At 39.0% G+C, this 27,523-nt stretch overlaps 1 protein-coding gene across 8 annotated transcripts in view; it reads left to right on the plus strand.

Moving 5' to 3' along the window:
- Positions 1–7,357: 7,357 nt before the first annotated feature.
- The window catches only part of LOC122743064 (actin-binding LIM protein 1), a 157,069-nt gene continuing 136,903 nt past the window's right edge, over positions 7,358–27,523 (plus strand). For all 8 annotated transcript variants that reach the window (XM_043987750.1, XM_043987751.1, XM_043987753.1 and 5 more), the window contains exons 1-2: positions 7,358–7,537; positions 13,855–13,964. In XM_043987750.1, the coding sequence (XP_043843685.1) occupies positions 7,431–7,537; positions 13,855–13,964 (217 nt within the window). In that variant the 5' untranslated portion in view covers positions 7,358–7,430. The remainder of the gene's footprint in view (positions 7,538–13,854; positions 13,965–27,523) is intronic.

The following is a 27,523-nucleotide window of genomic DNA, read 5'->3' on the forward strand; positions in this document are numbered from 1 at the left end:
TGCCTCACCTAAAAAACGAAACAAAACAAAAATTTTATGTATCTTTTTAGTTTCAGCACACTAATCAAGAAATCAACTGGCATTTAAGACTCACCTACTTTGTTTCAGGAGCTGTTATATTCTCAAGTCTTTGGGCAGTGGGTTTATGTCCAAGTTCTCATCATTGTTTACTCTCTGCCAAATGGCCATACTCCATACCTTGCCAATATATTAACATAGGGATAGTGCATGCTTATTTTATCATGTGTGTTTAATATTTAACCAGAGATTCTAGGATGGCATAATGAGAGTATGAAAAAGAGTCAGGTCACACACACACACACCACACACACACACACACACACACACCCAACACCAAACAAATAAATACAAACACCAGAGAGAAGTAATAATTTTTAATAATCTGTGCACAGACCAACCAACAAAAAATTACTAGAAGAAAACAATGAAAATTGCTGATTCTATTAAAAATTACTGAATCAACTAAAATACTAGGAGTGGAGAAGGAAAAAATGAGCCATGAAAGATAGCTGGAAAAAAAGTCCACAGGTAGATAAATGTTTACCAAAGGAATTCAGCAAGAATTGGTAATCATAAAAGAAAAATCAAGAGACCAAAAAAAAAGAACATTTTATTGTAAAAGTGTAATTAGTTTAGGTGTTTTATTTAGTTCAAATCAACAAGTCCAAAGGTATAATATAAAAGTTTCTTCATTGAATATAAGTAACTTTTTAAAAAAAGTAATTTTTCCAAAGCACCACACCTTTGTTATTAAGGGATATGCCAAATAAAATCTCAGAGGGCCAGAATTAGATGGTAATTTGACAATTATGAGTAATAATATTAATGTTGATGTTATAAGATTATATTCTATTCAAATAAGCTTTAAGATGTGAATGGGATGATTACTTTTATATTTTAAAGACCATATTTGTAAGAAAGGCATTATGGTGCTATTTGGAAGAAGTAGAAAGTAGGAAACAATAAGAATTAAGGATTTTTTAACTATTTAGAGTTCAATCTTAGCCTTCTCATGTATCCCTATTAGTACCTTCTGCTCAAGGCAGTTCCCAACTATGATGGCACCAGATAAAGGATACAGTACTTGTTTTCCCATAAAGAGAATGTGCCAGGGACTTTTGCAGGTAGCCAAGTTGCCTAAGGAAGAAAGGAAAAAAAGAATCACCAGGAGAAATCTGTTTCCTGACATTGGGTTGTGAAAGCAAAGCAAGTTTATTCACAACTGCCTATATCATCAATGAACAAATTTTAAATCCTGCCAATTTTTAGACAGAATGCCATTTAATTAATAAGCTATGTTCACAATACTGTGTTATCACTATATAAAAGAGAGGAGGTATCATCTTGTTTCAACAAAATTATTAAGTACCAACAATGTGCAAGGCACTGAGAATAAAAAATAATATTGGAAATTCAAAAACAAGACTATTACCTCAAAGATTTACTGGGGTCAGGAGGAGTAATACAATATGGAGCGTAAGATCATAGATTTAGAGCTGAAAATATGGGTATACTGGAAATTGTTTAATAATTACCTTTCTGGAAAAGATGTAACTGTGATACACGTCTAAATCTATTCTTCATTATTAACATTTTCTACGTAATTTTTTTAAGTCTAGATAATCAACAAACCAATAAATCAGTCTCTGGTTTGTAACGTCTGCTTATTTCCAATGCATAAATGCTCACAATGAAAATTTAACAATCAGCTCTCTGATTGGAGCCGGCTCTATAATACCCCCTGGCTAAAAGGTACCTCTTAGGTTATCTAGTTCATCCCTTTAATTTTCCAGATGAAAAAATGGGGGCCAGAAAAGTTGAGACTTATGTAGCATAAGCTTTGGGCTTATCCTCTCATCTCACTCTCAGACTAGCAAATTGAGTAACCAGAATGCAGCTGCCTACTTGTCCCCTCTAGGTTCTAAGGGTATAGAAACTATTTCTCCAGTACTATCATTCATGAGCCCCAACTGGAGTGCTTCTCTCATTGAATATCAGTTGATATCAATTAGCCAACCAGACTTAATTAGCTTGTAGAAATAAGTATTTACTAAGATGATAGAGTAAGAATAATTGATACAAACATTTCTCAAAATTAAAGTCATGCTCTTCCACAAATATATAGAGCCCTGGCAAAAATGGACTCCACTTAGAGACCACAGTGGGTAACTCATAGATTCTGGTTGCTATAAATCTTTTTCTCCTTTTTATGGGGTTCTCATCAAGTTTCCCTATGAGGTGGCTATGGGGTCCAGTAGATAGAGTGCTGATCCCAGAGTCAAGAAGACTCAAGTTCAAATTTGGCCCGAGACACTTTTTAGCTGTGTGACCCTGTGTAAGTCACTTAACTTCTGTTGCCTCAGTTTCCTCAACTCTAAAATAGGGATAATAATAGCACCTCCCTTGCCGTGTTGTTATGAGGATCAAATGAGTTAATTTTGTAAAAAGCACTCAACATACTGCCTGGCATGTAGTAGGTGCTATAGAAATGCCTCTTCCTTTCCTTTCCCTTCCCTGTAGGTGTGGGGTAGCTTTATGCTGGGCTAATCAGAAAGTCCTAAAGCTGGCTTCCTTCACTATGTTTAGTTTGTCCTCAACTCTAGATTCAGATGCTATCAGCCACTGCTGGTCTGGAGACACTGTTAGGATGCCCTGGAAAAGTTCAAAATTTTTTGACTTGTCAAAGTTTGCAAGATTAACTATTGTTTGGGGTGGTGGGGAGTAAGACACAGAAGTTCTCTTTCCCTTAAGCAATTGCTTCCCAAAGCCTTGACTTTATTGCTCATTTCTCTATACTGGCCTACCCATTTGAATGCTCAGGTTCAGACTGGCTAGCTATTTTATCCATTCATCCTCAACCAATCCCAATAATTTTACTAGATAGCAACATTTAATCTGGTCTAATGACTTTCATTCCTTCCAAACTGTGATCTATTTTCATACTTTTAGTTGATTGATTCAGTAGAGGTATTCTCACCTGATAAACATAGTTAGGTTGAGTGATTTATTAAATCAACCCTTACCCTTACACACAAGCAGTATGTGTTAGAGATGAAATTTTAACCTAGATCCTCTTATTCCAAAGCCAGAGTTCTTTCCACTGTACCAATTTCCCTCCAGTCACCATATTCCCACTAGTATGTAGTTCAGCAAATACTGGGCTTATCTGTACAGGCTTCAAAGAGGAGGTAGAACTGATCTGAGTGTTGAATGATGGTAATGGTTCTAAGAGGTAGAGGTAAAGAATGACTTCACTGCAGATATGTGAGATGACCTTGGCAAATTATACTGATGTGGGATATATAAAGGTTGATTTTGGAGAACCGATGGGCCACTTAAAGTGAAATGTAAAGTTCACAAAGGAGTGTAATATGAAATAAGATTGGATAGATAGATTGGAGCCAGATTATGTAAAATTTGAAAAGCCAGTCAGGGTAGTTTATAGTTGACCACAAAGTCCATAAGGAGCTACAGAAGGTTTTTGAGCAAGGGAGTGACATGGACAGACCTGTGTCTTGGAAGATTCCTTTGGAAGCTATGGATAGGGTGGTTTAGGAATAGGGAGACCCCAATCAGGGAGAAAAGTTACGGGCTATTATGATAGGTGAAAGATGATGAGCTCTTGAACTGGTGAAGGGGGCAGAGAGGAGCTTTTCTTTTTCTCCATATAAATGTGTAACCATCAGAACATGTAATATAGAGTATTTATTATGAGCCCCAAAGTCTGGCACAGCACTTATTATGTAAAGTTAGGTACTGTTTTGAGCACTAGGGATACAAAGAAAGGTGAAAACAATCCTTTTCCTCTAGAAGGTTATAGTTTGGTGGTGGTGGGTTTGGGGGAGGGGTTGGAGGCAATTGAGATTAAATGACTTGCCCACAGTCATGAGGTCAGATTTGAACTCAGGTTCTCCTGACTCCAGAGCTGGTGCTCTATCCACTGTGCCACCTAGCTGCCCCAAGGTTACACTTTAATGGGAGAGAAAATAAAATACATAATGGGGTAGATGGAAGGTAATCTTAGAAGTAAAGGCTCTAGCAGCTTTGGAAAATGAACCAGGCCTCCTGAAGAAGATTTGAGCTGAGTCTTGAAGGAAGCCAGGAATCTTGAGGGGCAGAGATGAGAAGAGAGAGTATTTCAGACCTTGGAGAGAGCCAGGGTAAATGCCTGGAGATGGGAGATGGAGTCATGCATGAGGAACAACAAAAGTAAGCTGGAATGACAGGATTGTAGAGTGTAGGGAAGGCTATATAAGAAGACTGGAAAGGTTGGAAGGGGCCGGTGGCAAACAAAGGACTTTATACAATCCTGGAAGTAATGTGAAACCACTGGAAATTGGGGGGGGGGCGAGGAAGATGTAGTCAGATCTGCTTTGTAGGAAAATCTCTTTGGCAGCTGAGTATAGGATGGATTGGAGTAGGGCAAGACTTGAATTAGGGAGACCAAGAAGGCTGATGTACTAGTCTAGGTAATAGGTTATAAGGACCTGAACTAGGATGATGGTGGAATGAGTTGAGAGAAGGGGAAGTATAGGACAGATATTATGGAGGTCAAGATGTCAAGATTTGACAACTGATTGGATATTTGAGGTGGTGAATATGATTAAAAAGCAGAAGATTTCACTGAGCTGAGCATATTTAAGAATAAATAATGGGATTGGTTGGGACTGGAGAGCAGTGGGGAGTGGATAGTCATGGTGGAAAGAAAAGAAAGTCACGCTCTCCATTTTTGAAGCAGTCATTCTCTTAGGTTAAGGTAATCAGAGTTTTCTTTTCACATTTCACATTTTCACATTTTGTCTTATTTTCTGGCCTTTGAGGTATTCCATTTGATCCAAGCTGTCCTTGGATTACTTTAGCTGAGGTTTCAGAAAAACTGCTTGCAGTTTTTGCTGTGTTTTCAGAGAAAGATTGGCAGCAAACTTGTTCTTCAAGTCACCCATTGAAGTTAGTATAAAAAGTAGCTCCCAATTAAGAGAGGCCTCCAACTGAGGATGTGGGTGTCATTATGTTCATTAAGAAAGTCCTATATTGTTATCTAGATTCATTAATCATTTGAATGAACATATAATCGAAGAGTGTTGCAAAATACCAAAGAAATCCTACAGAGAGCAATCTGATAATTGAAAAGAAAAAAAAAACAACCCTCTGCCAACTGTATCAGACATCACCCACAACTCCTTGCCAGTACTAAGAAAAAGAAACGTGGATACAAAAGCCCATAACTAATTTACAGAATAATTTACAGAATATTTTTGACTATGAAACGAATAGGGCAAAACCTCTGATACACCTGCATATTCTTGTCTTCCCAAAGAATATTGGTAGGCTTCCTCCCCTTAGCAGAGCACTGGCAGATATTTCATAAAGGAGGATTCTGGGGTAGAGGATTTGGTCATTAGGAAGTAATAGTAATGTAAATTGAAAAGAAGGCAATAATAGTTTGTCATTAATAAAGTGTACTTGCAGGGAAGAAGCCTCCCTTTTGGTGGCTAATTTGCCTTCTTTATTCACAGACAAAGTTGTCATAATCTGTTCATGCATGAACAGCTTGGCCATGTGTGTGCGGTTGGTTCCCCTGGTCTGCTCATTAGCATTGTCCCTTGGAACTCAGAATTTCTTAGCCATAGAAGAGAATCTTAGATCCAAACTTAGTGTCTGTCATGATTTGTTATGTATGCTGGGTGATAACTAGGAATCTTTTATTAAGAGAAACAGCCTGGAATCCTGGAAAGGATTATTGGACTGGGAATCAGAAGGCAAGGGTTGAAAAATCCTGACTCTGACTCTTAGATTGTTAAGTAGATGAATCATTTATTGATTGTTTACTGTGTGCCTAAGTTCTGACAAATATAACATAGTCTCTTCCCTCAAGATTACATTCTAATGGGGGAAGACAACATATAAAGAAGATTTGGAAGGGTTGCTAATGGGGTACGTCAGCGGTAGAGATGACCTTCAAATGTCATCGAGCCCTGGATGTAGGCAAGATAAAGCCAAAGCTATCCTATAGGAATCTAGAGTGGTTCCAGGGATGGTATCCAGTTTTTCAGTGGGAAAGTAGTTAGAGATGATGCTCTGGGCGGAGACAGCATGGCATAAAAATTACTGGAAAAGTGCTTTGGAGGCCTGGATCCAAGAAAGATAAGGCTAAGACTGGGCTATCCGAACCCAAAGAGGTTCCAAGGGTAAAGTCCAATTTTCCAGTGGGAAGGAGGTGGATAAGATTCGCTGGGTGGAGACATCATGGCATGAAGATAACTGGGAAGTACATTGGAGGTCTGGGGCTAGCATACAGGAAAGATAAGGATAAGACTGCCCTTTCAGAATCCAGGGTGGTTCTAGGAGCAGAATCCAATTTTGCAATGGGGAGGAAGTGGAAATAGTGGCCAGAGTGAAGGATTCTTATTACCTGTGTTATCTTAAGCTAGCCCCTTAAACTCTCAGAGCCTCAGTTTCCTTATTTGTAAAATGGGAATTATAGTTCTTACCTCCCAAGGCTGTTGTGGTGAAAACAGTATGTAATCCTTGAAGCAATATATGATTGTGAAATTACTAAGATACTTCCCCTCCCCTTTGTCTTCTACCCTAAGCATAGAATATTGGACCTGTGACAAATCCTCAAGAACATCTAAAACAACTCTGTCCATTCAGAGATGGGGAAATTGAATCCTAGAATCCTGTTTTCAAGGACACATTGCTAATTAGTGCCCAGAGCCATGATTAGGACTCAGGTCTTCCAACTCTCAAATCTGGAATTCTTTCCACTGAATTATAATTGTATCTCTCCTTGCAACACCAAATGGTGAGATACTCTGTCATTTTTCACTATTATGGGAAAGTATTTCAAGCATGTGAGGAAAATTGAGATGTTAGGCTTCCATGGAGCATCTTATTTGGGTGTCTAGGGAAACTGGCTAATTGCCTCAATAATACTGGCCACAGTCAAGCAGTTGTATGAGCAAGTAGTAGACATGCTTTGTCCTTATTTGATTTACTCTTATCCTGTGGTCTCTTCTCATCAAAGATTGTTCCATTACATTTGTAATTAAGACACACTTCAGAGGAGTCTGAGGCTTATCCAGTGAATTTCACTTGGATGAGACATTCCATATCCCCTAAGGGAAGAGAGAGAGAGAGAGAGAGAGAGAGAGAGAGAGAGAGAGAGAGAGAGAGACAGAAAATAATAGTCCTCTGCACTAACCTCACATTCCCCTCCCCCCCCAAAATAGCAACTCTCAATCTGAAGTCAATCAGCCTGATTTGCAGACACATTTTCCCCAGTGAATAAGTTTCCGTAACCAAGCTGTAAACATGTTTGTGTTTCTCCAGTATGTGGCTGTGACCTGGCTCAAGGAGGCTTCTTCATAAAGAACGGAGAATACCTCTGCACCCTGGATTACCAGCGGATGTATGGAACGCGTTGTAATGGCTGTGGGGAATTCGTGGAGGGAGAGGTGGTGACCGCTCTCGGGAAGACCTACCACCCTAACTGCTTTGCTTGTACGGTCTGCAAGTAAGTAGTGACTGGTCAGCCACCCACAGCAAGTCAGGAGCAGGAAAAAGCTGTGCAGTGTGGTAGAAGCATGGCACTGGACAAATTTTCTTGCTAATAGCATTCTTCCTCTGCCCCCTCCCTCTGCTTCCCTTTTTTTCACCCCCATCGATCTGTCATCTCCTTGTCCTTTTACCTCTTTTCCTCCTCCTCCCTCTCTTCCCCATCTCTATCCCTCTTCCTCTCTCCCTGACTCCCTCTTACTTTCCCACTCTCTATGCTTCTCTCTCTCCCTTTTCTCCCTTCTCTCTTTCTTTCCCTCTCTCCCTTCCCCTTTTCTTCTTTCCCCCCTCTCTTTTCCCCCTCTCCCCCTCTTTTTCTCCCTCTTTTCCTTTCTTTCTCTTCCTTTTTCTTCTCTTCTCCCCTTCTCTCTCCGTTTCCCTTTCCCCCTGTCTCCTCCAACCACTCCCTTTCCTTCTCCATCTCCCCTCCCTCCCTTTTTCTCTCTCTCCTTTTCTCTCCCTCTTCTTTTTCCTCTCCCTTTCTCCATCTCCCCCTTTCCCTCTTCTTCTCCCTCTCCCTTCCTCTTTCTCTCTCTCCATTTTTTCCTTCTACCTCTCTGGTTAATTTTATTTTTTTAAAAAAAGGATTGAACCATTTTGAATGTAAGGTGGCTTTTGTGTGTGTTGGGGGGAAATATTTTGAGGTATTGTTTTGAATTATTTTGCTCATAGCATGTAGATTAAGACCCTGTGGTTTTTAGCCCATATCCTAAACAAGAAGGCTGGCTAACAGATACAAGTTATTTTCTTATTGGGCCCTAATCCAGCCAATTACTAGTCTCTGTGAAGTTAGGATGCATTCCTGTTTGTTCTGTTTTGTCACAAAAATCTCAAAAGCATTGTGTGCTATATATTTTTGATAATTGAATTACATTTTGCTTTATTTGGATTGTTTTTAGGAATTTCATTGCACCTTGCCAGACAATTATAGGTGCCTAGAATTATTACAAAAGCAAAGTTCAGTCCTCACTCCTTGAGCACTGGCTTGATAGCAAAGAGACCTGAGTTTGAGTCCCAATCATTACAAATTATGTGACCTTGAACAAATCATTTGATGTCTCTGTCATAGGATCATAAATTTCAAGCTAACAGATCTCAAAGGTCATGTAGTCCAACCCCCTCAATCAAGTAGTCAACAATCATTTATTAAGTGTCTGCTCTGTGTCAGGCACTGTCCTAGGTACTTAGGGTAGGCTAGGGACTGGATCTTTGATTTTGTTGAGAGAGAGAGAGAGAGAGAGAGAGAGAGAGAGAGAGAGAGAACTCCTAAATGAGGAAATTCCCTCTACCATTAAAGGTTGGAACCTTCTCTGCAGTTTGTTGTCTTAAAAAGTTGCCTAGAGTACTCACTGAAGTGACTTCCCCAGGCCACACAGGCCTTGTTTCTCAGAGGGGAGAAGAGAAGAAAGAATAACCTTCTTTTCTCTTGCACTGGGAGTTATGAAACTGGGTCCCAAGGCAGATTCATAACTCCCAGTGCAAGAGAAAAGAAGTTTATTCTTTCTTCTATGTAACAACCCTTTACATTTCTGAAGACAGCTTTTCCCAAAGCTCTGTTCCTTTCTTCAAGCTAAACGTTCCCAGTTCCTTCAATATCTCCTTATGGGAATGGACCTATTTCTATCACGACCGTCCTCCATTTGTTAGTGTGACATCTCTAAAATTGAACACAGTCGTGTCTTATGCTGCCTCTCAGTGCTGTGAATATGGAGACAAAAACTAAATAAGGTCCCGCCTTCAGCCCTTACTTTCTAATGCTTTCCCCTGGTAGATGAGGAAACTGAGGCTGAAAAAGTTTAAGTGACTTACCCAAGGTCACACAGGTAGTGAGCAGGTAACAGGGCTTGGATTCCTCAGGTCCTCTGACTCCAGACTCATCATTCTTTCTATTCTAATGTGTGACCTCTCACTGGGTCTTAACTTACTTTTCTTATACTTCAATGGCTCTTTAATCTCATGAATATTGGTACTACCTTTATTGATAGAGAGTATCACCTATCTATGCCTTTTCATCTTGTGTAATTCTTTTCCAAGTTCTCCTATAAATCCTTATTTACTCAGGAGCTACTCAAAGTACTAGAGGTCTTCTCTCAGGTCTTTTTTCATTCCGTAGCCACAAGTGCAGAACTCAGTCTATCTCTTTTTCCATCAATCTTACCATGTGATCAGTCCATTCTCTTTTTGTTTATATATCCCATTTATGGGGACAGAGAATATAGAACAGTAGTTGAATAGCCAGCCTTTGTGTCAGAAAGAAGTGGTATGAAATCCTAATTCTGGTGCATGCTAGCTTTGTGACTACATACACTGTGCTATTTACATCAAGCCCCAGAACCTTACACAGACTCCTAGAAGATATACGCAGCCACTCAGAAGAGTTTGGCCTGACCATGCGCACAGAGTAAACCAACTGGATAAAGAATGTCTCTTGGGGGCAGCTAGGTGGTGCAGTGGATAGAGCACTAGCCCTGGAGTCAGGAGAACCTGAGTTCAAAACCAGCCTCAGACACATAACACTTACCAGCTGTGTGACCCTGGGCAAGTCACTTAACCCCAATTGCCTCACCAAAAACAAAACAAACAAAAAAAAGAATGTCTCTTGTCCTGATTATGATAGTCGGTGTATGGACAATTTATAGACTTTATTTATTGGTATGATATGATATATCTGAGACAGTACAAATGAACAGCAGGGCTCAAAATTATACAGGAAGGGAAAAGCAGATTGGATTGCCTTCGAGAAATTTCAAACCATTGTTAAAGACCTCAAACTTTTCCTCAAAACAAAGTGAGGCAATTGGGGTTAAGTGACTTGTCCAGGGTCACACAGCTAGTAAGTGTTAAGTGTCTGAGGACGGATTTGAACTCAGGTACTCCTGACTCCAGGGCCAATGCTCTATCCACTGTGCCACCTAGCTGCCCCAAGGCCCATTTTTTAATACAAATATTCTACTGATGGTTTTTGTATGGCTATGAGAAAAGGAACACAATGGTCTCCAAAGAAATTAAATTGAATATCACAAAAAGGTGTGAGCAGGCAGCAATATGTAAACAATAAGGAATCACAAAGAACAGGAATAAAAAATGTCCTCAAGAAAATGTATGATAGACAATGGGTTGGTCACGTTGCAAGGATGAGGGATGCCAAGAAGATAGACTCAGTCCTCTACTAGTATCATCTAAATGTCAGGAGAAAGTGAGGAAGTCCTCCCCATTGTGACAGATTTATGGGAGGACATGGAGAGGAGTCATTCATGTAAGATGGACAGACATGGATGGCTTGTGCTCTGTATTGTTGAAGGGGATATGCAAATCAGTAAGATCACAGATCCCTTTGAGATCCATGACAATGAAGAATACCTTTGGTGAGCACCTATCTTCCTATTTTATGCCTCTATCATGGTCAGTTATGGTGATGTAAAAAATCAAAAAGTCATCAATAAAAACTGATTTCTTAAAAAGTCACTATCAATATATACATGGACATAGTTTGGTGAATCATGAAAAATTCTTCACATAATTTCTTTACTTTTTCATGATGTGCAACAGATACTAACACAAGCTACAGTTACTTTCATGGTTATCTTTTGCTTGTATTTATTATAAACATCATAAACCAAAATGGCCAAAGAAATAATGTTGCTTATTGAATTAGGAACACATAAAACCAATTCTTTCAAATCCGTTGTTAATCTCTGTAAAGAATATGTGATACCTCTTATTTAATTAAAAGTTCTTTTTTATCTTCTGGATTTGTTTATAATTTAAAATGTCAAAAGTGAGGCAGCTAGGTGGCACAGTGGATAGAGTACTGGCCCTGGAGTCAGGAGTACCTGAGGTCAAATCCGGCCTCAGACACTTAACACTTACTAGCTATGTGACCCTGGGCAAGTCATTTAACCCCCAATTGCCTCAATTAAAAAAAGAGAGAGAAAGAAAGAACAATAAAATGTCAAAAGTAATATAGTTCAGTTCTTCCAAAGGTAAAGTCATTGAACAAACCTAACATTTAGAGTACCCAGCAGCTGAATTGTTCATTGATTATCTAAAAATCATGCAATTCTTAGAACTTTCTTACCCTCTTGAAAATTCCACGACTGTCAGTCTAGAAGGGCACACAGATTGCACAGAACAAAAGGATTTTTGTATATGAAATGTCTTTATTTCATATGTGTAATCAAAGACTTCCTTACCTTATATCCAATCTGCTAGTAATGAACCTTTACGGACTTTACTAGGTTAGTCCTTGGACAAGAGACTTAATATGATACTATAACCTTACTTGAAGCCTTTTCAACTTAACAGAATCTCCCAGAGCCTATGTTCTGTTACCCCTCAGGAGCCCATGGTCACCTCCACACAAAGATGGCACATCAAACTAGGACTTTGCAAACATAGATTTTTAAACTGAAAAAATTATCAGATTGGGCAAGATGACCTCTGTTCTGTTATGGTAGAAAGGAAGCTCGTTGGGAGTAAGAATTGCTTCACTCTTATTTGCATCCTTAGTACCTAGCTCATAGTGGGTGCTTAATAAATATTTTAGCCTTATTATCCTATTGCTCTAGAAGAGAGAGCTTTGAAGTTCCAATTTGTAAATTGAATTAAGAGGAGTCTCTTCATCTTAATTAAATTCGACTTCACTTTCTTTGATTTGCCATGAAGCATAACCCTTTGATAACCCTTTGACTTGGTTTGTAAAAATAATAGAGATATATATGCTCATATAGGCTTTGAACCTAAAATTTCAGGTTTGAGTGGGGCAGGATTATCTTGTGCCTATATTCTTTATTTATTGTGTAAAATAGGTATTAAGTGAAAGGAGGGAGGGGTGAGGTATTAAAGGGGATGGCCCTTTAGCTTCTAAATGTTCTCCCTATAAGTCCCATTAGAAGTTCGTTCCAGACAAAATTGATTCTATGCTTGTCTAATACAAGGATTGACCAGATCGTGGCTTTTACTCATCTAAAATACAATTCTGCTTTGGTGAACCAGTGTTAGTAAAATCTTGTCTATGTCTTGGGTTATGTCTTATTGGACAGTTGCCTTGAAATTTCCTCAATGCACATATACATGATAGTAGCCAAGTAATTTTGCTATTCTAAATTTACCCCTTGGTTTATTTAAACAGTTAATTATCAATAACGATGAACAATTATGGTGTTTGGATGGGGGTTGAAACCAGGAGCAACTGGAAGAAAAAGAACATTTATAAAAATAAATACAGATCTTAACTTCAGGCTATTCTTTGGTTTAATTGTAGTTTGTTCTCAGACTTATGCTGATATGTTTGTCTTGCAGGTTTTAGAACAACTTGCTAAATGGCAGTATCACACAGAGAATGCTATTGCCTTTAGAAATTCACATTAATGAATTCTGTTGGTGAATTGGCCAAGTGCAAATTAGAAGTAAATAATCTGACAGAGAAAATATATGTGGAATATTTGTTCAACAGTTATAAAAAATAGCATGTAGGCTGCCACTGAATTGGGGGTTAGGGGAGAGGCAGCGGGAAGCAAGGAGAAATACATCAGACAACTGGCATAAGATTGAGAGTTTGCAAAATGAATTGCAGCATTTGAACATTGGTAAAAATGAAATCTCAATGATACCCTTCAACATTTGCCTTTCTGAAAGGTGCTAGCGCTAATTTACTGAATAAATATCTATTAATAGTGAGTCTGATTCTTTGTGCTCCTATGATCCTCACTTTTTAAGCAAATAACATCCCAGGTACCATGAGAATTTTTCTTTAACACTATCTGGCATCAGGGATAGTTTCTGCTTCAATGAAGGAGTTTTCCAATCTCTAATTTTCTAATGTCCCAGTTACCTAAAGTAATTAACACCTAAATTTCTAGCATCTCTCTTGGGGAGAGGCCTTAAGTATTTAGCAAGAATTCATGGTATTCAAAATCCCTTATTCTCAAAAGACCTATCAGCTGAAAACTTCCTGTCACATGCTGTTCAGAAACACATTGAGACATCACTCAAGATAAGAAGTTGAAGTAAATTTTTTTCTCTTTTGTCATTTACACAATCCTGCTTTTGAAACAAAAGCATCAACTTCCATAACCCCTTTTCTCTTCTAAGTGAGGTGCGTTTAGTCATTGGATGGGCTCCAGTTGGCTGACTTGATCAAGACTGCATTTCAAATATTTTGGCCGGTGTTCCTCTAAGATATCATTTTGCCCCAGAAGGCAGAAAACTGAAGGAGTAAGAGAAAAGACTTGAATCACTGGAATAACCTTGACTACAATGTCTTTCTGTTTCCAGACGCCCATTTCCACCTGGAGACCGAGTTACCTTCAATGGAAGGGACTGTCTTTGTCAACTCTGTGCTCAGCCAATGTCTTCCAGCCATAAGGAGGTCTCAAGCTCCAGCAGTAAGTATCCTCATGGTTCTGTCTAGCCTTCTCCTCCATGAATGCATGTAATTTTTCACAAAGTTGGCTTATATTTTTGTTATTAAAAGAGTCTTGCTATGGGTCTCATGAGCTGTAAAGACACTCATAGTTAATTTGCTTTTGAGAAACCATATTTTGGTAATGACCAAAATTGCTCTATCTCTCTTCCTAGCTGTAAAATGTGTAACTTGTTGAAGGCCTTTTGGACAATAAAATCCCTCCTGTGAAAAACATTTATTTTCAAAGGAACAAATTAAGGATGTGATAGACATCAGACTGATCTGGTAGAGCATGAAGATGAGAGAATTACTAAAGTCCTCCTTAGAAAAGCACCACAGTTTTGGACTTTTGAGGTTTAGCTTTGAGAATGCTCCAAGCAGCCAGAGAAAAGCAGGGGCTGTTGCCATAGCAACCATTATGCAAACTTGGAAAAATTTGGAAAGTTATGCTCAACCTATTCAGTTTTCACCAAACTGAGGAGTTTTTATTTATTACCCACAAAAAGACCTTGGACATGCAAACTAAACCAGTTTCATCTAAGTGAAAAGAATGGGTATACTGTATTTTCCTTCTCTTAGGTAAAGTTTGAAAAGGTGAATTGGTCCCTTGCAGGTGGTATAGCCCTTAATTATAAATAAGGAGCTGTCAACAGGGTCTTGCCTCTACTCCATGAGGTTATCACATGTGGAATTAGAAAGTAAAATGGAAACTAACTGTTCTCTCTCCTCTGGTTCTTTTCAGTCCCTTGAAAAGCCTCAAGTAAATCATTTCAGCCCTATAAGCCTCAGTTTTAAAGTATGTGATAAGCTGCTTTGGTGACAAAGGAATTTTCTGTGGTTTTGATTAATGGACATAAAGTGATTTCCAATTCTCCTGTTGGATCAAAGGAAATATTTTGTTACTTGTTAAAAATTAAAATGGTTTAACCCAAGCAATATTTGCAAGCTATTTTCACCCATGGGAGTTTGGGGAAAAGGAAGAGGACGATGAGGATATAAAGGCAAGTTGTTCCTCAAACCTTTGGTGAACATATGTATACAACATTATACTGTGTACTGGGGAGGATGTAAATATAATTTAAATGGGGATTCCTGCTTTGAAAGAGCTTATGGTTTCAAAAGGGAAATGACATCTACACAAATAACTACAAAGCAAAGTAGAGGGTGGTAAGTAGTTTAAGGGTTTAAGAGGAGTTATTCAAAACAATCTGTTTGACCCTTGGGAATTAACTCCTAAATTGTATTTATTATCTCCAAGTGATCATTCTACAACAAAGGGTGAAAGTATATTGGAAGCAGAATGTTAAATACTATTGATTAACAGAGATCTCTGTTGACCAGCTTGTACCTAAGCAAACCACAGCCCTAACCTAATAAGCAGGAGTTCCATCTTGGGCTTCTATCTTTCTTATCCTTTCCTCCCTCCAATCCCTTGCTTCCAAGGGGGAAAAAAGGACAGATTATCCCCCCCCCATCACTGTCCCTAAGCTAACACTGGATATGTACCTTTATGGTAGATTGACCATCAAAACCCATTGGAAGAATTCTTTAGTCTCCAAAAAAGGAAAAGTATTTTTAAATACCTTTTTTTTTTAAGTTTATGTTTATTATGTGGGAATTGGTAGTTGACTGCTTTAGGAGATAAACTCCATTGATTCTCTGACAAGGATTACTTGACTTCATAAAGATCTTTTTTTTGTTTTTGTTTTTGTCTTTTGTGGGGCAATGAGGGTTGTGACTTGCCCAGGGTCACACAGCTAGTAAGTATCAAGCGTCTGAGGCTGGATTTGAACTCAGGTACTCCTGAATCCAGGGCCAGTGCTTAATCCACTGGGCCACCTAGCTGCCCCCATAAAGATCTTTTTACAAGTTCCAGAGCCTGCCTGTCTACACAATCCAAATGTGTATTTCCTAGATGCAGAGTCTATAAAATTTAAACACAAAGTCAGAGATGCAGAGCCATTCAAAACCTAAACCCTCCTGTGATTCAAGCAAACGACCACCTAAATCCCTTTGGTGTTAAATTTAAGTCTTTTCTATCAGTGTGTGATTTATTTAATATATATTGGAAATCATGGAAATCATGCTGGTAAGGGGGAGGTGTTTTTTCAAATGAATCTGCTACTCAAAAAGCTTTGGCCTTGTGCATGTGTTGTTATTGTTCAGTCATTTTATTTATGTCTGATTTTCTGTGACCCTGTATGGAGGGTTTTTTTTAGCAAAGATACTGGAGTAGTTTGCTATTTCCATCTCCAGCTCATTTTACACAAGAAGAAACTGAAGCAAACAGGGTTAAATGGCTTGCCCAGGGTCACACGGCTAGTAAGTGTCTGAGACCAGATTTAAACTCAGGAAGGTGAGTCTTCTTGACTTCTGGCCCAGCACTTTATCCACTGAGCCGCTAGCTACCTGTGCATATGTATATATGTCTATGAGGTGTTTTTTTTTCTTTTTGTAGATAAATACATAAGATTCAAACTAATACATACTTGTGAGAGTTCAAAATAAAGATGAGCATGTTATTTCCAGAATATTTATGAAACTCAGAGCATAAAGAAAGACATGTCAAAGGAATAGTGGGAGGTGGGGGTATTTTTAAAAATCATTTTGAACAAATTTTAATTCCTATTTAAAATAATGGCTGTTTTTAGATTGGGCAAAGCTTTCCTATTGGGACCAGTAGTTTAATTTGGTGTGAAATATTTTCTTGTTTTGTTTGGTTTGGTTTGGTTTTGGTTTTGGTGAAGCAATTGGGGTTAAGTGACTTGCCCAGGGTCACACAGCTAGTATGTGTCAAGTGTCTGAGGCCAGATTTGAACTCAGGTCCTCCTGACTCCAGGGCTGGTGCTTTATCCACTGCGCCACCTAGCTGCCCCACTTTTGACATTTTAAATTATAAACAAATCCAGAAGATAAAAAAGAACTTTTAATTAAATAAGAGGTATCACATATTCTTTACAGAGATTAACAACGGATTTGGAAGAATTGGTTTTATGTGTTCCTAATTCAATAAGCAACATTATTTCTTTGGCCATTTTGGTTTATGATGTTTATAATAAATACAAGCAAAAGATAACCATGAAAGTAATTGTAGTTTGTGTTAATATCTGTTGCACATCATGAAAAAGTAAATAAATTATGTCTCATATAAAAAAAGCAGGGTGGGGGCTGCCAGGGAGGAAGAAAGAGAAGAGAAGAGGGAAAGCTGAGAGAAGGAATGGGGTAGGGGAGTGTTATGCTGAAATGTGAGTTAATTAATGAATTCAGTAGGGGAGGGAAAAAAAACCAAACTTGTTTGTCCTTGAGATTAACTGAATAAAGACGTGACATATTTATATACAATTATATGGGCGTCATGCATTAGGCTTCTCATATCTAAATCTGAACAATTTAGCCTATTGGGTATATTCATCAAAATCAGGGGAGCAGAATAAAAACGTTAACACTCCTGTTATTGGGTCCAATGTAATATAACCTGAGTTGAATCAGGAGTGAAGGGTATTTGCTTCCAATTAATTGGTTATTTCATAGTTGCATACCATTACTTTTTCTCCGTAACTGATGTCTTATCTCAGCTCCAGAAGTGATTGTGCTTAATAGGTATAGATTGAAATCAGAATACTCTTTAGTTAAGGGTCAGGAAGGTGCTGTGTAAAGTGTAAAGCACTATGGGAGTAGAAACTAATATGATCATTACTTTTTTCCCTATTCTTTCTCTTTATTGCTTAGAACATAGAGGGACAGGTTAGCCAGCTTGTTTCAGTAATGAACACAATCCCTAATGCATAATTTCCTTCAGTTCTCCAAGCCCTTTACAGGTAATTTAATGAGTGATTGGCTTCCCTTTTATGTTAAAGACATAGATACCAGTAACTGCAGTGGGGCACTGTGGAACTGGAAGACATTTTGCTGGGATTGTCATTTCCTGTTCCGTTAGGTATATCTTTAGGCTCCTTTAACAGTTGTAGGCTGCTGGTCTACCATGTTCTCCCCATTATGTCTGACTAGTGGTTGATTCAGTGTGAGCTTGGTTGATCGACATGTTGAACACCCACACATACACACATCCAAGCCCATCTTTGTGACTTCAGGGAACAATCCTCCCCTCATCCTCCACCTCCGCTGTTGATAGCTGTGGCATAATTGTTGTTCAGTCTGCAGTAGGACCTCCCACAGGTGTCAGGGAAAATTTTCTGCTGAGAAGAAATTTAAATTGTTGTATATAAAGACCTTCATTCTGGTTTCTGAAGTGGGAAGATCATCAGGTAGCTCTCCAGGGGCAGTAGAGACTTTCAATTAATTTCCTTTGCTGTTTGATGCAGAAAAGTTTTGGTACCTAGCTCATAGCTGTTGTGAGGAAATTGCTTATTAATCTTCACATGGTATGTAACCGTGAATTGTTTATATCTACATTACTAATATTATGGTTACAAAATAATATTGTTTTACTCTTGTGCTTTCCTGGTTCCAGAAAAATTGTTGGCAAGGTTAATGATGGTCATATGTCTGAGCACTCCTCTTAGTAGTCACTGCCAAAGTCATTTCTACAGCCTTATGTTGCTTAACTCTTTCCTGTGCATGTATCTTGTCTCCTCGGTGACACTATGACAGTATCCATATCTTATATATCTTTTCAGCTCCAAAGTAGTGGACTTTAAACAAATAAGTTGTTGGGCTTTTTTTTTTATTAAATGGAATGAAATGGAAGAGTATAGGAAATCTATAATATTCCATAATGTGGCAGCTAGGTGGCAGAGTGGATAGAGTGCTGGCCCTTAACTCAAATCCAACTTCAGACACATACAAGCTGTGTGACCCTGGGCAAGTCACTTAATTTCTATCTGCTTCAGTTTCTTCATCTGTAAAATGAATATAATAATATCTATCTCCCGGGGTTTCTTTTTTTTAAGATAAAATCAGGTGACATTTGTAAAGCACTTTGCAAACCTTAAAGCTTTATATACCTCATCATTCTTGTTATTATTATTAATTTTACAAAGATAGTTAGCATATATACCCTGGGGAACAAAGTGAAAAAAAAATGGACATGTGTACATGGTAAATTAAAATCTCACTTAAGGCCATCAGGATGGGGATAGGATTTATTGTTGTGGTTCAATCATGTCCAACTCTTCATGATCCCATTTGGGGTTTTCTTGGCAGAGATACTAGAATAGTTTGCCATTTCCTTCTCCAGCTCATTTTATATGTGAGGAAACTGAGGCAAACAGGGTTAAGTGAATTGCCCAGGGTCACACAGGCCCAGTATTCTAACCACTGAGCCATCTTGTCCCCAGGACAGCTTGTCCTAGAGATAGGATAGTAAGATATGAATACCTTCTAGGGAAAGATAGGCAGAGTCCAAATTAGAATCTAAATGAGCATATACCAAAGGTCTGGAAACCTGACTTTCTCCAGGGTACCAAAATCCAATGACAACAGATAGTTATGGCATGGAAAAAGAGTTCAAGTCAAGGAATCCAATATGGTAGGACAAGGAAGCATTCCATTAGGTGTGTCAGTGAGCTGATTTTGCAAAGTCAACCTCCTTTACATAGCCTTTGGTGTATAATTCTCTGTCTCCACCCTAAGCCAATATGGCAGTGTGGTCACAGTCTGGGTCTTCTGTACTCCTAACTCACCCATTCTGGTGAAGTCATGAATGTACCCCTGCTGGACACACTTTATTAGTCTTAGAATTGGGTTGGAAGCTTTGACTCAGCATCTTGCCTGAGATCATGGCTTCATGTGACATGTCTATTCCAGGCAATGTGTCTGGCAAAAATGTCCTTCTCGGGGACAACTAGGTGGCAACAGTGAATAAAGCACTGGCCCTAGATTCAGGAGGACCTGAGTTCAAATCCGACCTCAGACACTTGACACTTACTAGCTGTGTGACCCTGGGCAAGACACTTAACCCCCATTGCCTCACTAAAAAAAAAAAGAAAGAAAGATAGACATTGGGGTAACCTGAAATTGCTAGAGCACACATTCTATCCAGGCCAGACCAAGTCCACTATAGTTTATTGAAATATAAAGTTTCCAAAGGCCTCTAAGTCTACCAATGCTAGAACTTAGCAATAAAGGCCTTATACTTTGATGTCAAAAGTCAGAAATTGCTGGCTCATAGAACAAGATGTGAGGGGCAGTCATTCTAGATATTGAAAGAATGTAGGCAGTCCAATCTATACATAACATGATTCCCTGCCTGGGTGGATTTTGATGACTTAGCTATGGGAATGTTTTGTACCCAAAAATCCCTGAGTTGTACCGATTCTCACTAGTCAGGTTACAGGCCCTCAAAAGCAAAATTAGGTAAATATGCATTGCCAGATAATCTTGAAAGCAATGTCTACCAAAGCTAATTCATTATAGATGGGCATTGTGGTAGAGTAGGAAAAGGGAAGGATCAAAAGTCAGAGGACCCAGTTTCAAATCTTGGCTCCTCTCCGATTAACTACCTGTGTGACTTAATTAATTCTCTGGGCTTTGGGTTTCTCATTTGTAAATGAAAGGATTATATGTGATGACCTCTAAAGTCTCTTCCAGCATTCAAGCTGTGATTCTGTTATCCAAAGAAATGGTCAAGCCTGCAAAAATTGATTCATTGGAGCATGATTATTCTGTGCCAATTTCTGGATTAGGGTCCAAATGGAATTTGCATATTCTACCAGAAAATCTTTTTGCTAGAATTAGGTGATTTGATTATCAGAGATCTTAGTTCTTAAGGTAAGGAAGCCTCAAAAGTCTTCTGGAGAAACTCATCATGTGATCCAAGTTCTCCTTTCCTAGATTTAGAGCTAGAAGAGTAGCTAGGAGATCTTCTGGTATTCAAGTTCAACGCCATATTTTCCTGATAAGGAAACTGAAGCCTAAGGAGGTTAAGTGACTCACTCAAAGTCACACAGCTAGTAAGTAGCTGAAGTGGACTTTGAACCTAAACTTTCCTAATTCTATTTCCCTCTCTCTATCCCCTACTACCTCTTGTTGCCTTTTTTTCTGTGAGATTGGGGCTTTCCCTGCCAGATGGGAACAACCTTGGCCTAGATCATGGAGATCCCCAAAGTTTGAAATCCATGAACAATTCACACTAAATCAAGAAACTTACAAAGGCCTCCACCTTATTGGTGAAAGAGTTGAGAAGACTGTGAGCAAGACTACTTATTTCAACTATGACCTAAGTCATCAAGTACTTTTTTGTTGTTGTTGTGCAATGAGGGTTAAGTGACTTGCCCAGGGTCACACAGCTAGTAAGTGTCAAGTGTCCGAAGCTAGATTTGAACTCAGGTCCTCCTAAATCCAGGACCAGTGCTTTATCCACTGTGCCACCTAGCTGCATCACAAAAAAAAAAAAAAGTACTTGACGGCTTTAGAAAACTATGACCTAAGTCAAGATTTTGCTTCCTATGGTCAGGATGAAAGACTATGGGATGTGGAACTCAGCTTTACTTTATATCCAGGTCCTCAGAGACCTGATCCAGTTGTAATATTCAGTATTATTGTTTCCAGAGTTCCTTGAGGCCATTATTACCCTCCCCATCCCATGCAGCCAACTTCCCAGTTTGTTCCCATTTTTATCTATCATGGAAGCTATACATGCCAATGGTTAGGAAAGTGGGAGTGGAATCAAGACCTAAGTAAGCTAAAATAAATAAAGGCCAATCTAGTCAGAAACCTGAGTCCCTCCAGATTGCTGAAATCCAAGAGACTTTGAGATGGAGTGGGTATCCAGGGGCAGCAGTAAGAGAGTTAAAGCCAAGAAGGTCAATACAGGATTCAAAGATAACCTATGGGGAGTGTCCCCAAGCTTGGTACCTAACTCATCTATGGTATATAGGTATGAGTTGGACTAGAAGTCTTAACAAATTTGAGTCTGTCATTCCAAGTGGGTTCGCCACCCCTATCCTATATCCCCATGTCTGCGATGGGCATAAATTCCATTAACTCTGATTTAGCCATTCTGGTAAGGCCAAGTGGGGAAGTGAAAATTTGGGTTCCTACAAAGTACATGTACATTGTTTGGGGAATGGCCAAATTGTGGGACACGAGTGTAATGGAATAATTATTATGATGAATCCAGAGAAGCAGGGAAAAGATCTATACAAACAGTTACAGAGTGAAGTAAGCAGAGCTAAGAAAGCAATATATACAATAACTACAACAATATAAATGGAAAGAACAAGAATAAAGAGTTAATATAAAAAGTCATAAAGATCAAGCATGACTTTGATGAAGAAATATTAGAGAATACAAGGTTCACAGGTATTATACATTGCATAAATTTTCAGACTTTTTCAGTGTATCAATCAGTTGTGCTGGGTTTTTTTTTTTCTCGTTAAAATACTATTTGGGTGTGACCCTGGGCAAGTCACTTAACCCTCATTGCCCCACCAAAAAAAAATACTATTTCATATATGAGATGACTCTGGGGAAGAGAAGAAATTCTGGAGATAACTTTGATGTAAAGGACAGAAGACAACAATAAAAATTCATTTGATTCTTTGTTGTTGTCGCTTTTTTGTTTTTGTTTTTTAGTTTAATTTTTTATTGAATAGAATTTTATTTTTAAAAAAAGGTAATTTGGACTCTTTTTTATTCTGTATCCTTGACCCAGTTCTAATTGCTTTGGAAGATTTTACTCAGATCAACCAAGGCTTTTTAATATCTGTAAGATCATAAAATTGATTATGTGGAGTCAGAACTCTTGTCCATCTAACCCAGAATTCTGCTGTCCATCGAACAAATTCCGTATGCTTTACATGTAAATTCTGAATTTGTCTGATGGATTGTAAGTTCTGTACACTTATTACCTACAACACAGAGTAGAATTTTTACCTGTCCTCTACTTTTCCACTCAGTTTGCAAATGCCCTTTCATTCTAGAATTTCAGGATATAACTAAATAGATCATTTTGTTATTCCTAATTTTGTAAAGTTTGGTTGTTGCTCCTCTCAGCCTTCACCATTCCAGAGTAAAAGGTCCTTATCCAAACCAGAGAGTCAGAGATTTTAGAATTTTAGAGTTAAAAGAGATCTTATTGGGGGAAGCTAGGTGGCGCAATGGATAAAGCACCAGCCCTGGATTCAGGAGTACCTGAGTTCAAATCCAGCCTCAAATACTTGACACTTACTAGCTTTGTGACCCTGGGCAAGTCACTTAACCCCCATTGCCCTGCAAAAAACAAAACAAAACAAAAAAAAACAAAATTTTTTTAAAAAAAGAGAGAGATCTTATTCTATGCTTAGGACACTGAGACCCAGAAGTCATTGCTTTTCCACAGAAGGGCAGGCCTGAGTACCTTGCGTGTAAATTACTGAGACAGATTTAAGGTTGATATAAAGAAAAACTTTTGAACAATTAGGAATGGAACTGTTTTGGGAGTAGTAGATCTCTTTTCATTGGAGGTCTTCAAAAAATGCTTCATGACCCTTTGTCAGGTGTGTGGTAAACAGAATTCTTGACACGCGGGGGGTGGGGGTGGGGATGATATGTTTTGGGCCCGATGAACCACTGAGGTCCTTCCAACCCTGAATTTCTATGATATTGCCCAAGATCACAGCCACCTAATACTGCAGCCAGGACTAGAATCCAGGACTTCTGATTTTATCCAGTGTTTTTCTCTCCCTTATCATACTGCCCTTAAGGAGAATAATGAACTCTGTAGGGTTGTCCTCCTTTGAGTGAGTTGTAAGCCATCTCTAACTATCAGACAGTTATTCAGGTTATTCCAGCTGGAGAACTGCTTGTCAGTCAGAAAATATGTTTTTGTAGGTCTGCAGAAAAGACATTCACACCTAAAGGGATTTCTTCCCAACTCAAAGGCAGCTGTTTGGGAGGCAGCCTTGGCATGATTCGTATTTTTCTCCTGAGAAATCACAATCACTTTAGCTAATAAAAATGTGGCTGCTCTTCCAGAATAAAAGCAAAACCAAAATTTACCTGGATGCTTTACCTAAAATTCCATTTGCCTTAGTTCTCTGCATGGTTTTCCTTTGGAAATATTTCATAAATTTCTATTCTGGGCCCCAAAGCAAAATTCCCCTGAAAGGATCCCCTTATTTGTGAAGTAAGGACCTGAATTATATCTCTGAAGTGCTTTCCCACTCTAATTTCTGTGATTCTGTGATATTTTTGTGAGTTTCAGAATAAATAGATCTTCAATGATAGGAAATCAGTTTTTCTGCAATGCAGAGATGACTCAGACACCAATGTAAAGAAACTAATTATTGCTAAGTCTTTTTTTCCTCCAGGGAAAGGTCAGTCCTTTTATATTAATGTCAGGGAGTGATAAGAAATTCCAGATTATATTAGAAAGTTTGACTCTATAATGCTGCAATATGGACTAAGTTAGGTATGGCCTTTAAAAGCCAGTTTTAATGTGGAAAGAGGTTCATTAAGTGTTACAACCTGCACATTATTCCCTGTTTTTAAATTGAAGTGACACATTGGGTGGAGATGTCAGTCACTATAAGCATCTTTCTCTTACAATAGAAAATCAATACCTGCACCACTTTCATTGTAAAGACTTTCAGAAATGCTGTTGTGTGGTCTATTATTTTTTCAATTCTAGCAGACAATTATTCAATGCCTACTATGTACAGAGAACTGTACTTGGAACTGCTTTAAAATGGCTAGAGTTGGGATATTTTAGACGTCAATGAAATTTCCAGATGCTATCCAATTTTCTCTTTATTTAAAAAGGATTAGGATTAGTGTCCTTTAAATCAGTCAACATCAATAAACAAGAATTTGTTAAGTACTTAGAAGTGCCAAGTACTATACTGAAGGCTAGATTTGCATTAAAAAGTAAAATTGAAATCTCTGCCCTTGAGGGCAAATTCCAAAGAAGGAAATAGCATACAAATAACTATATATGTGTGTGTGTGCATATATATACACACACACACACACATTCATAGATATATACATAGATATACATATATATGAAATATATACAGTATAAATGGAAAGTAATCATTAAAAAAAAGGTTTAGGAATAGGGAGGGAAAGAGAATAGGAAAGGCCTACTACAAAAAGTAGGATTTGGGGGAAGCTAGGTGGCGCAGTGGATAAAGCACCGGCCCTGGATTCAGGAGGACCTGAGTTCAAATCCGGCTTCAGACACTTGACACTTACTAGCTGTGTGACCCTGGGCAAGTCACTTAACCCCAATTGCCTCACCAAAAAAGAAAAAAAAGTAGGATTTGCGTTCAGTTTTGAGGAAAGCCAGTTGATGAATGTAAGAAGAAAGATTTCCAGGCATGGACTGTGGGGGTTGGGGAGAGCAGCGGAAGTATCAGTTAAAAGTCAAAAAGTAGGACATTGGTTGTTATCCTTCATTCTCGAAGAGGACCAGAATGACTTTACTATGTTGGAGTCAAGGTATAGTGTCTCTTACTGTGACTGATCAGACCAGTATGAGCTTGGAATGCTCTACCAAAGGTCAGGCACAAATAGTCTATGTGAACATTTGGAGTGGAGATGTCTCTGCATTTTTGCATCTCATGATTCTTTTGAGCTGCTGCAGTTCTGCTTTGCTCATAGAGCACAGCGCCTTCTTTGATGCAGGCACACCATGCTGGACAGTCCTTTGCCAGTGTCTCCCATGACACAAAATCAATCCTAAAGTTCTTCATAAAAACCTTGAGAGTGTCCTTGTATCACTGCTTCTGACTGCCACATGAGCACCAGCCTTGTATGAGCTCTCCATGTCTTTTAGGCAAATATACTTTTGACATTTAAACAGTGTGGCCAGCCCATCAGAGTTGTACTCTCTTCAGTAGAGTTCAGTTCCAAAAAGAACCTCAGTGTCCAGTACCTTATCTTGCCAGGTGATCTTTAGAATCTTCCTAAGACAATTCAAATGGAAGAAATTCCATTTGGCACATCATTGGTACACTATCCAGGCTTCATGGGCATAGAACAATGAGGTCAGCATAATGGCTCTGTAGACCTTCAGTTTGGTTGCCCGTCTAATGCCTCTTCTCATCCACACTTTCCTTTGGAGCCTCCCAAACACTGAACTAGCCCTAGCAATGCATCCATCAACCTCGTCATCTATGTAGACATCCCTGGAAAGTATACTACCAAGGTAATTGGTATGTGGAATTCCACATGCTTGCACAAATTCACAGCATTCAATATTTTTGCATTTGCTGTAACCTAGGATTCCACTTATGGATGGTGTGGGGCTGGCTGGTGGAAAGTCTGTGTTGTCTTGGTGTTAATTGTCAGTCCAAAATTAGCACAAGCAGCAGAGAATCAGTCACTACATTGCTGTATCTCACCCTTGGAGGCTGGCAGCGAAACATGGACTACATATACTAGACAAGAGAAGAAGCTTAACAGCTTCCACATGCGCTGCCTTTGGTGCATCCTTGGCATGTCTTGGTCAGATAGGATCACCAACACACAAGTGCTCCAACTCAACTTCTGAGCATCTACATGCTACTGAAACAAAGACAGCTGAGCTGGCTCGGTCATGTGCACTGCATGCAAGACGAGCACATTCCTAAAGACCTACTGTATGGCGAGTTAGCCTCAGGCCAAAGACCTACTGGATGCCCCCAGCTTCACTACAGAGATGTATGCAAGCGAGACTTGAGGGCTCTGGGAACAGACATCAGCAGCTGAGAGGAGATGGCCAAGGACCGCACCCGATGGAGTTCAATACTCAGGAGCAGCTTGCGCGCAGCTGAGATGGGCCTTTAAGCTCGGGAGGAAGAAAAACGAATGAGACACAGGAACCGACGGGCAACAGAGAGCGCAGTTTTCCGATGTCCTCGTTGGGGCAGAAGCTGCGGCTCCCATATGGGACTGCACAGCCACACTGTGGCCTGTGGCTCTTCAAGGCACTGATCCATGGTCGTCCGCGACTGGTGGAAGCCTACTACTATATAGATAGATAGATATGTATACTTTAGTCTTGGCTTGTAGCCTTTTCAAGTTAGTTTTCTGACACTGTGGTAGCTGACCTTAATGTCATTTTTGTCCTTATTGAAGGCACCAGACAACATTGCTGAGATCATGCTAAAAACCATGGGAATGAGCACAGAGCCCTGTTTCACACCAGTGGTGACTGGGAAAGTGCAAGAGCCTTGTCCATAATTCAGAACTTGTGCAAGCATGCCATCTTTAGAACTGATGTATAATACTGATCAACTAACACTAGGTCTCATGCTGTTTCTCCTATACCAGTCATTAGGAATGTAATCTTGGTTAAGTTGCTTCTCTCTGAGTTTTAGACTCTTTTGTATTCAGACTTGCTCACTTTTCTGATTTTAGGTCAGATAAATTGTTTTCCACATGCCTCTTCCAAAACAAAGCATGTAGATCCAAGGTTTTTGATAGATTAATGGATAATCGATCCTTAATGGTCTAATTTCTTTAATGATTTATTAATGCTTTTTAAAACATCACGTGACTATCTAATAATGTTCCCCTAACACTACCACTATAGAACTTCCTTTATAAGAAAGTTATTGTAGGTCTTTCCATAGATTTTGATCCTCTGATGCCTATTTTACAGATGAAAAAACA

Source organism: Dromiciops gliroides, chromosome 2 (assembly GCF_019393635.1).
Source record: "Dromiciops gliroides isolate mDroGli1 chromosome 2, mDroGli1.pri, whole genome shotgun sequence".
In the NCBI taxonomy this organism is placed as follows: domain Eukaryota; kingdom Metazoa; phylum Chordata; class Mammalia; order Microbiotheria; family Microbiotheriidae; genus Dromiciops; species Dromiciops gliroides.